The following is an 11,270-nucleotide window of genomic DNA, read 5'->3' on the forward strand; positions in this document are numbered from 1 at the left end:
CCCCTGTGGCCTGCCAAAACAATTAATCCCATTCTACTGACGGGATGGGATCCTTCAGGCACTTAGCTTGGCCACCTGTTTAGTAGCTCCAGCCCTTCCCTCCCTCCCTTGGAAACCAGCCGCTTCTGTGAGTGGCACGCAAACTTTAGCTGGGCTTCTTGAGAGAAAGAGTTTGCAGGGGGCTGATCAAATGCCCAGGCTGGCCACAAGAAAAACATTAATTCTTGGCCGTATTTGAGATTCTTAGCTGCAATGGACAGCAGAGCTAGGGTTGACCCAGGGCACTTCTCTCCACTAACAAGCAGTCAAGCTAAGTGCCTGAAGGACCCCATCCTGTCACTAATTCATATTAGTGGTCTGTGGGATTTAAAATTATGAATTTAGTGGTCCCTGAGGTCCTAAAGGTTGGTGACCCCTGGTTTATATAGTTCTGGTAATAGTACACATATTTTTGTTGAATTATAATCTTGCATTATTAGTTATTCCATATTTCAATGTGTTATTTTTATGCCAATCACCATATTCTAAATGTCATTCATTTTACTGCAAATAAAATATTAATAATCATACTTGTTACATTTAACAGACTTATATGGTTCTAATAGTATTACACACATTTATGTTCCCCTTTTATTATTACTTCACCTTATTATATAAAGATATGTACTCAATTAATTCCCCTCTCTCTAGTTTCCGTCCCCTTTCTAACTTTTAAATTTGCCACTATTATATTGAAAAATATTCCCTTTCTATCCACATTTTAGTGAAGATTTAGAGTCAGTTTTCACCATCTTATGTCTATATGATATGTCCAATAAAGCTGATATTTGAGGAACCTGCTTGCCTCACAGTCCTGTTTGCTATGGGTGTATTACTTGGAACCCTGACAGTGAGTTAGAGAGAGGTGATAGAGAAAAATCTTCCAAAGTTAAACAACCTGTGTTAGTTTGGGATGCTTTAGTGAGAGAAATAGCTCTATGGTGACAATGTAATTTTCAAAACTGAACAAACATCAGAATATTCCAACAATCCTCAACTCTTTATTGTGGTCACAAAGTGATATCCAAGCTAAGGAGTTCAGCTGGATTGTTTGTTCTGGATTAAGATTGAATTTTGCTGGCTAAAAGTTTCTAGCAACAAGATATAAATCAAAGCATCTTCTGGGGGCACAAAAGTTTCATCCATACATCTCCTGAACTAATGCATATGCTTCCATAGCTATTCTTTGAAAGAAATAACATCACTATGCAATTTTTGTCACATTCCTAGCCCAAAGTTAAACTCTAACTTCATTTTGATCAGGAATGATGGCAAAATTGTATTCTCCATCTTCTCCCATTACAAGTTTTCCCATATCTGCAAATGGTCTTGCCTCAGATGGGCTGTGATGGTGAAGCAGCAAAACATAAAACATAAAAGATTTTGAAAGGACCTCAGAGGTTTTCTAGTCCAACCCACTAATCAAGCAGGAGATCCTATACCCATGAGGGCCTCCTGCCGGCCACCTGATTTTTGGGATGCGCAGGATGTGAGAGATGTGTGCGCATGTGTGGGGGATGGGGTTGAATGCAGGGGGTGGGAGGAGCACAGGGGAGGTGCGGCACATGCTTTCTGGAAGTGTGGAAACGGCCCATTTTCTTGCCCCGGAGGCCCCCCAGAGCCCAGGGGAGGCCATTTCCAGCCTCCGGAGCCTGGGGAGGGTGAAAAAATGGCCTACAGGAAGTATCGGAACTCCAAAAACTGGCCCGTTTCCAGCCTCCAGAGGGCTTCCAAGTCTGGTGGAGGCTATTTTCACCCTTCCAGAGGCTTGAGGAAAGCTTCTGGAGCCTTGGGAGGGCGAAAAGCCCCCCCCCCCCCCCGTGGTGCAGGTTACTAACATTTTTGAATCCCATCCCTTACGTGCATGTGCAAGGGGCGAGAGCTGCATGCTCATGAGTATGTCCGGGGGGCATGGTGGGGGGGTCGTGCACGCATGTGCTGTGGGGTCGTGCATTGCATTATGGGTGCCAGCACACACGCATGCTATCACGTGTACAAGCACTTTTGGCATACAAAGAGAAAAAGGTTAGCTATCACTGCCCTATACCATTTCAGACAAATGGTTGCCCAGATCTCTTTTTGAAAGCCTCCAATGATGGAGCACTCACAACTTCTGAAGGCAAGCTATTCCATTGGTTGATTGCTCTCACCGTTAGGAAATTTCTCTTTAGTTCTAGGTTGCTTCTCTCCTTTGTTAGTTTCCAACCATTGTTTCTTGTCTTGCCTATTGATGCTTTGGGAAATGTTTTGACCCCCTCATCTTTGTAGGAGCCCCTCAAATATTAGAAAAGTGATATCATTTCTCCCCAGTCCTTCTTTTCCTTAGACTAGACATACCAAATTCCTGTAACTGTTCTTGGTATGTTTTAGCCTCCAGCCACCTAATCATTTTTGTTGCTCATCTCTACAGTCTTTCCAGAGTTTCAATATCTTTTGTATATTGTGTTGATCATAACTGGATGCAGTATTCTAAATATGGCCTTACTAAGGCTTTGTAAAGCGATATTAGAACTTCAGGTGATCTTGATTCTATCCCTTTATTAACACAGCCTAGGATTGCATTGGCATTTTTGTCTGCTGCCACACATTGCTGGCTCATATTTAAGTGATTGTCCACTAGGACTCCAAGATCCTTCTCATGGTTACTGGCAATAAGCCAAGTTTCAAATAGTCTGTACCTGTACTGTTGGTTTTCCTTGCCTAAATGTAAAGCCTTACTTTTATCTATGTTGAATTTCATTTTGTTAGGTAGGGGCCCATGTTCAATTTGTCAAGATCTTTTTGGATCTTGAGCTTCTCTTCTGGGGTGTTGGCTATTCCTGCCAGCTAAGTGTTGTCTGCAAATTTGATGAGTTCCCCTTCAATTCCCTTGCCTGGATCTTTTTTGAACATATTGAAGAGTGCTGGCCCAAAAATGGAAGCTTGGGGTACCCCATTGCTTACTTCCCTCCATGTGGATGAGGGTCCCCAGAGGATTACACATTGAATATAATTTGTCAGAAAGGTACAAAGCCACCTGGTGATAGTGGTGTTATCTATACCATGTGTTGTGACCCAGGCCCAAGTAAGTAGTAGGAAAATCAGTCAGTGAAAAAATAAACAAACTTTATTTGAACAGCTGAGAATTACTTCATTCCCAGCATCGTTCAACTAAATTAAAGTAAATTCCTCAATCGTATCGCAAACCTTGATCCAATTAGGCAAACTGCCAAAGGCCTTTCTTGGCAAACATTCAGAAGTCACAGATACAAAAATAAATGCAAGATGTAGATGAAGAAGACGAAGCTACCAACGTTGTTTCCCGGCAAAGCCCAAATGCCTTTGCTGGTCTGTTTTAAGCCTTATGGGAGGGGCCAATCATCTCTTGGCCCTACTCCCGAGTTGTCATCTTTGCTTGAGCTGCTCTTGCCTTCTGGCAGCTCTTCTCATGCGTGCATTAGGAATAGGGTCCTCTTTTTCCTCTGCCTCACTACTATCAGTCTATGGAGGCTCTGGAGTCCTCACCTCATTCCCCAATGGTCCTGGCCCCATCTCTGCCTCCGACGCAAAGCCCTCATCAGGGTCTTCCCCAGCCTTCAGGACTGGCCCATGTTCTTCCTCAGCCTCATTGCTGTCCGACTTGGCTGCCAGCTCCCCAGGCTGCTGGCGGACCACAACACCATGTTTTCAAGATAAGTGAGATAAATATTTGAAAAAGAGCTGTAAATTCCTGGAGAATGTCTGAAAGAAGCTTCCCATGAAATGCTGAATTGATCTGTTTCAGACTGCAGTGGTGATTTGAAGAAGCTGAATTATTCAGAGTACCTCCAATCCAGATTATTGGCAAGAAAAACATTGAATAAAGGCTCAAATTGTCATGTTTTTTCTATGTTTCTGCAGCTTCATAGTTTCCTGAGAAATTTCCAACATCACAATATTTCCAGAGATGGAATTTCTTTTGATGGAAATGGAGTTCCTGTTGGTGACTTTGGCATCATGCAGTGGACATCAGTTTTGAACAAATCACATGTGGCGGTGAAAATTGGGAATGTAGAAAGACAAGCCTCCTCAGAAGTCAAGATTTCTGTCAATCAAAGTGCCGTCCAATGGCCAACTTTATTTAACAAAGTAGTTGAGGCTGCTTGGATTTTGCTCTTGTATTTATCTCCATCTGCTCAGAAATAATTCTTATTGAGGCCAATTGAGATACCTTCCAAATAAGAGAACATAAAGCCTCATTAATTTATTACATATCATTTTACTTTAGAGATTTTACAATAATCTACCACACAATGGAACCTGCTGCATTGTATTGCGGAATTTGCAATCTACATTATTAAACTGGAATATGTTGCCATAATTTATAGTACATCAAATTATCTTGTTTTCAGTAAGAGAAAATCCAGAATGTCTATGGAGATTCTCAGTCATCCAGGTCATGGTTGTGCCAAAGGTGCTTTTACAAAAGGCACCTGGGCTTTGTTTTCCCTTCAAGAAGTTTCACTTTTCATCCAAGAAGCTTCTTCAGTTCTCAGTGAATAGTGGAGGATGGAAAGATTTGGAACTGCTGAAAAGATTGTCTTGTAAACAGGATATAGATTCAGCAATTGCAGGAAGGTTCCACATCCATTTGCACAATTCATGTGACCCTGAGGGCACAGATAAATTCCAAGTGGCCTCAACAACTTTCAGAAAGACTGCTAATGACCAGCTGACTGGAAGTAATATAAATCCTTCCATACTTCACCATTCAGTCAAAAGTGAAGAAGCTTCTGGAATGGAAAGCAAAATGTCTTCAAGGGAAAACAAAGATCAGTTGTTTTTGAAAAAGCACCTTTGGGAGAAAAATCCAGAATATGAAGGGTTTAGCCCTCTGAATTGCATAAGAGAAAGATATTATTAAGAATCTGGCAAGGAAAGTGAGGGTTGCTAAAAAAAGTCATTTAAAGATGATGATATAATAATCAGTTGTAGGAGAGAAAGATACGGACTCTAGAGGAACCTTGATTTTCGAGGTTTCCTGTTATAGCATTCTCATACATGCCCTAAGGAGAAACACCTTTTGCAATTGAACTATTTTCCTTTGGAAAAAAGAATGAGGCAATGAGTTTGTTTTGGGATCTACAATGGAGATTAATAGAGAAAGAGAATGACCTTTCACTTGCCCCTTGCAAGTAGAGTAACTAAAGTTCATGCCACTACTTCTTGACTGATTTTGCTCAATGTGCTCTTGAACTTCTGGAAGCCAGTTGATTTCAGTAAATCCGTCTAATTCATATATTAGTAATATAATATATATTCATATATTATCTAGACCCGTACCAATCGGGTTTCAGGTGCGGACACAGCATGGAAATGGCATTGGTCGCCCTGGTGAATGATCTCTGGCGGGCCCGGGATGGGGATTATTCCTCTATTCTGGTGCTACTTGACCTCTCAGCAGCTTTTGATACCATCGACCATGGTATCCTACTGCGACGGCTCCAGGAGATTGGGGGTGGGGGGCACTGTTCTACAGTGGTTCTCCTCCTACCTCTCGGGCTGTACGCAGTTTGTTTGGGCGGGGGGTCAGAGATCCTCCCCGAGGCCCCTCATTTGTGGGGTGCTGCAGGGGTCGGTTCTCTCCCCCCTGCTCTTTAATATCTACATGAAACCGCTGGGTGAGATTATTCGCAGCTTCGGCGTGAAGTATCATCAATATGCTGATGATACCCAACTGTACATCTCTACCCCGGATCAATCCAGGGATGCCCTCTCTGTGATGTCTAAGTGCCTGGAGGCGGTATGGGTCTGGATGGGCAGGAACAGGCTCAGACTCAACCCCTCCAAGATTGAGTGACTGTGGTTACTGGCATCTCTTGATCTAGCATCCCCATCACTTCCGATGGGGAGGGAGCTGCTTACTCCCTCTGAAAGGGTTCGTAATCTTGGCGTCTCCCTTGACTCATGGCTGTCCTTGGTGGATCATCTGACAGCCATAACAAGGGGGGCTTTTGCACAGGTTCACCTGGTGCGCCAGTTACGCCCTTTCCTAGACAGGGATGCCCTCCGTACAGTCACTCATGCTCTCATCATTTCTCGGTTGGATTACTGCAATGCCCTCCACATGGGGCTGCCCTTGGGGTGCACCCAGAGGCTCCAGCTGGTCAAGAATGAGGCCGCCCGGATTGTTACGGGAGCTTCCTGCTACTCCCATGTAACACCTCTCCTGCGCGAGTTGCACTGGCTGCCGGTGACCCTTCGGATCCACTTCAAGGTGCTGGTACTTACCTATAAAGCCCTTCATGGCATGGGCCCGGGGTACTTGCAGGACCACCTCCTACCAGCCTCCCACCACCCAGTGCGCTCACATAGGACTGCCCACCTCCGGGTGCCGTCGGCCAGACAATGTCAGCTGGCGGCCCCCAGGATGAGGGCGTTCTCTGTGGTCGCACTGACCCTCTGGAATGGGTTACCCACCGGGCTCTGGACGGCCCCTGACCTCCGCACTTTCCGCGCCGAGCTGAAGACATGGCTTTTTCAGCAAATTCCTTGACCTGCCATGGATTTTAATTTGGGTATTTGGGTATTTTTAATTTGGTTTTAATACTATCTAATTTTTACTTATTGTCGGGTTTTTTCTATTGTTGTGAGCCGCCCCAATTCCTACGGGAGAAGGGCGGCATATAAATCTGACTAAATAAATAAATAAATAAATAAATAAATAAATAAATAAATAAATAAATAAATAAATAAATAAATAATGAAAGGTTGCTGATTTCTATTGAGTTGTTACTTTCTTGCTTGGTTTTGGGAAAGAGGACAAGTTTTGAGAGCTGATAATCACATTCATCTTCAGCCTTTAAAAAGACATTTTTTTAAAAAAATAACTAATAACCGTGGGGGTTTTTAATTGTCTGGGGATTTTAAATTGACTAATTTTACTATTTGGATTGTTGTGTTGTTTTTATTTTGTGAGCCGCCCCGAGTCCTATGGGGGAAGGGCGGCATATAAATTTGAAAAATAAATAAAAAATAAATAAATATTGCCCTGACTAATTTTTCTGTTTATGTTTAGGTGGTGCCTTATTCAAGATGTACAGAAAGTTGCTCCCCAGGTTATGTCAAGCTTGTGAGAGAGGGAGCCCCAGTTTGCTGCTATGACTGTTCTCTGTGTATGGAAGGAACATTCTCTGGGCAAGAAGGTACAGTAGGTGGCTTCAAAAATAACCCCCCCAAAATAAAGATACAATCAATATTCTATCTTGTTTTTTTTGGGGGGGGGTGGTTTGGTGTATTTGATGAAGAAGCAAGAAAAACATTAAATTTCTTAATCCACAAACTACAAAGACTGGGCACTATTGCCAAATTTGGATGATGTGAGCATTAAAATATATAATGAAAGATTGCTGACTTCTATTGAGTTGTTACTTTCTTGCTTGGTTTTGGGAAAGAAGATTTGAGAACTGATAATCACTTTCATCTTCATTCATTCATCTTTAAAAAGAGTGTTAACTAATGTAGTATCGCATGGATATCCCTGGGCAGAAATATTATATTATTCTTTGAAAATGAAGTAATTGATTTCTGATGTGGTTTTCATGCTCCTACAGCTGCAGAAACAGATTCATGCTAACCATTTTTTTTCTCAGGTGCAGCCCATTGTGAAAAGTGTCCAGATGACCAGTATTCCAATAAGAAGCGAGATCAGTGTGTTCCCAAAAATATAAGCTTCTTATCATATCAAGAATTGTTGGGACTCATCCTGGCTTTCTTTGCCATCGCTTTGTCCCTAACCACCGCCTTTATTCTGGGAATCTTCATGAAATACCGAGACACTCCCATAGTCAAAGCCAACAACTGTGAACTCACCTACATCCTCCTGGTTTCACTCCTGCTTTCTTTCTTGACCTCCCTTCTATTCATCGGTCGCCCCGTGAAAATGACCTGTCTCCTCCGACAAACCATTTTCAGTGTTGTTTTCTCAGTTGCTGTGTCTTCCTTGCTGGCCAAGACTGTCATGGTGGTGGTGGCCTTTCTGGCCACAAAGCCAGGCAGCAGCATGAGGAAATGGCTGGGGAAGAGTCTGGCCAACTCTATTGTTTTATCCTGCTCTGGTATTCAAGTAGGCCTCTGTATGATGTGGCTGGGAGTCTTTCCCCCATTCCCAGATTCTGACTTTCATTCCCAACCAGAACACATCCTGCTGCAGTGCAATGAAGGCTCTGTCACCATGTTCTACTCTGCTCTTGGCTACATGGGTTTTTTGGCTGCCATCTGTTTCTTGGTGGCATTTCTGGCTCGAAATCTGCCAGGGGCTTTTAACGAAGCCAAACTGATCACCTTCAGCATGTTGGTATTTTGTAGCGTTTGGATCTCCTTTGTTCCCACTTATCTGAGCACCAAGGGGAAATACATGGTAGCCGTGCAGATCTTCTCCATCCTGGCCTCTGGCCTGGGTTTACTGGGCTGCATCTTTATCCCAAAATGCTACATTATTATCCTGAGACCTGACATGAACACCAAAGAACATCTGATGATAAAAAATCATTAAGTCTCCTTTTGCTGGTGTTTATTTTTGTACAGTTTACATGCAGCATACAATCACATACTTCGAAGTAATATTTTATATGTTGTCGCTTATCTTTCTTCATTCCATGTGAACTTTGAATTATAGTAATTGAGTAGTAAAGTTGCTTTAAAAAACTCAAACTATTTGAAGTAATCATATCCTTCAACTGTCCTAATCTGAATTCATATTATTCATAATTCATATTATGACATTAATAAAATTTCTAAGGCCAGGCCAGACAAACTGTGACCAGAGATGTTCTGATATGGTTTTGGTTTAAATTAAAGACTATGGCTAATGATGATGTGTGTTTTTGTTACTATATAGGTTGGTGTGCTGGTGTTCTATTTTATTTTCTGGAGTGATGTTCTGACTTTGTTTTAAAAAGTAGTTAATATTAAATACTGTATATAGTTGATCTCTTCTGGCTCGATAATGTAAGATCATTCATAGTTAGGTAAATGAGATAGATAAATGAGAGAGAGAGAGGGAGGGAGAGATCAAGAAAGAGAAAAACAGAGAGACAGATAACATGCTATATATTAAGAATAGATAAAATATCGACATGAACATTGGAGCAACTTTAATTTTTTTCTCCGTCCCTTTGAATCAATTAATGAGACAAATTATTATTTTTGACAATCTTCAATCAAAAGAAAAAATATGTACAACTCTGAATGATTTGGGTGGGGGAATCATGTAGACATGCTGTGACAATGAAGATGTGCTTATGAAACGCCGGAAAAGACGCCTGGAGAGCGGTTGGAGGACCAGCCATTCCGAATCTGACTGAACACTGGTGAGGTCTCATATTAAAACTTACCTAGTGGTGATAAAAGCGGCAAAATCTAGCTATTTTTCCACTCTTATTGCATTGTCAGATAATCGCCCAGCCACCCTGTTTAGGGTGACCCGCTCCCTCCTCCATCCGCTCCATGATTTTGTGCAGTATCTGTATGATAAAATCGCTCAGATTCGGGAAGGTCTGGCCACTGACTGGGTAAGTCCGGATGGGATGATTGAGGCATGATTGAGAGTGTTATCTGGGAGGAGTTTGATCCTGTGGCTACCAAGGATGTGAACAGGATCCTGGGATGGCTGAATGCGACCACATGTTTATTGGACCCGTGTCCCTCCTGGTTGGTGCTGGCTTCCCGGGAGGTTACACAAGGTTGGCTCCAGAGGATTATTAACGCTTCTTTGAGTGAGGGTGTCCTGCTGGCCGCCTTGAAAGAAGCGGTGGTGAGGCCCCTCCTCAAGAAGTCCTCTCTGGATCCGGCTGTTTTGGCTAACTATCGTCCAGTCTCCAACCTTCGTTTTATTGCAAAGGTTGTTGAGAGTGTGGTGGCGTGGCAGCTGCCACAGTACCTGGATGAAGCTGTCTATCTAGATCTGCTCCAGTCTGGCTTCAGGCCTGGGCACAGCACGGAAAGGGCATTGGTCGCATTGGTGGATGATCTCTGGAGGGCTTGGGATAGGGGTTGCTCCTCTATCCTGGTCCTATTAGATCTCTCAGCGGCTTTTGATACCATCGACCATGGTATCATGTTGCACCAATTGGAGGGGTTGGGGTTGGGGGCACTGTTCTGCGGTGGTTCTCCTCCTACCTCTCTGACCGGTCGCAATCTGTATTGACAGGGGGGCAGCGGTCAACCTTGAGGTGCCTTGTTTGTGGGGTACCGCAAGGGTCAGTCCTCTCACCCCTTCTGTTCAACATTTATTGTAAAGCCGCTGGGTGAGATCATCCATGGCTTTGGGGTGGAGTTCCATCAGTACACTGATGACACTCAGCTGTACATCTCCACCCCAGGCCACCCCAACGATGCCCTTGAAGTGATGTCCTGGTCCTGGAGGTGGTGCAGGCCTGGATGGGGAGAAACAGGCTCTGACTTAACGCTTCCAAGACCAAGTGGCTGTGGCTTCCGGCGTCCCGATATAGCCAGCTGGTGCCATTGCTGGTTATTGGGGGCGAATCACTGGCTCCCACGGAGAGGGCTCTCAACTTGGGCATCCTCCTGGATGCACAGCTGTCTTTAGAAGAGCATATGATGGCCGTGGCCAGGGGTTTTTTTTATCAGGTCCGCCTGATACGCCAGTTGTGTCCCTTTCTGGATCGGGACTCCCTATGCACGGTCACTCAGGCACTAGTCACTTCCCGCCTGGACTACTGCAATGCTCTCTACATGGGGCTCCCCTTGGTCCAGAATGCGGCCGCACGGGTGATTATGGGAGCAACGGGGCGCTCCCATGTGACACCTCTCCTGCGCGAGCTGCACTGACTCCCGGTGGTCTTCCAGGTGCGCTTCAAGGTGTTGGTGACCACCTTTAAAGCGCTCCATGGCTTAGGGCCCAGGTATCTACAAGACCACCTTCTGCCGCCAATAGCCTCCCACCGACTGGTACGCTCGCACAGAGAGGGCCTCCTTAGTGTGCTGTCCGCCAGACAATGTCAGCTGGTGACCCCCAGGGGGAGAGCCTTCTCTGTGGCGGCACCCGCCCTCTGGAACGACCTACCCCCAGAGATAGGCATGATACCAGACCTCCGGAATTTTCGTCGGGCCCTGAAAATTCATTTATTTCACCTAGCCGGGCTGGCTTGATCCCATCCGTTTGGTTTCAATTTGAAATTGATTTTAATTGGGTTGTTTTAAATTGTGGGCCGAAATTATTTAATTATCTTTTAAACTGTTTTTTAAATTTT

General features: G+C 44.1%; 1 protein-coding gene across 1 annotated transcript; it reads left to right on the forward strand.

Moving 5' to 3' along the window:
• The first annotated feature begins 7,157 nt into the window (after positions 1 to 7,157).
• Positions 7,158 to 8,864, forward strand: LOC132711823 (vomeronasal type-2 receptor 26-like). The gene is made up of 2 exons (XM_060691586.2): positions 7,158 to 7,202; positions 7,670 to 8,864. Exons 1-2 carry the CDS (start codon positions 7,158 to 7,160, stop codon positions 8,549 to 8,551), a joined length of 927 nt encoding a protein of 308 aa, XP_060547569.2. The 3' UTR covers positions 8,552 to 8,864.
• The last annotated feature ends 2,406 nt before the right edge of the window (positions 8,865 to 11,270 follow it).

Source organism: Pantherophis guttatus, chromosome 2 (genome assembly GCF_059756535.1).
Source record: "Pantherophis guttatus breed Tessera chromosome 2, ASM5975653v1, whole genome shotgun sequence".
Classification (NCBI taxonomy): Eukaryota; Metazoa; Chordata; class Lepidosauria; order Squamata; family Colubridae; genus Pantherophis; species Pantherophis guttatus.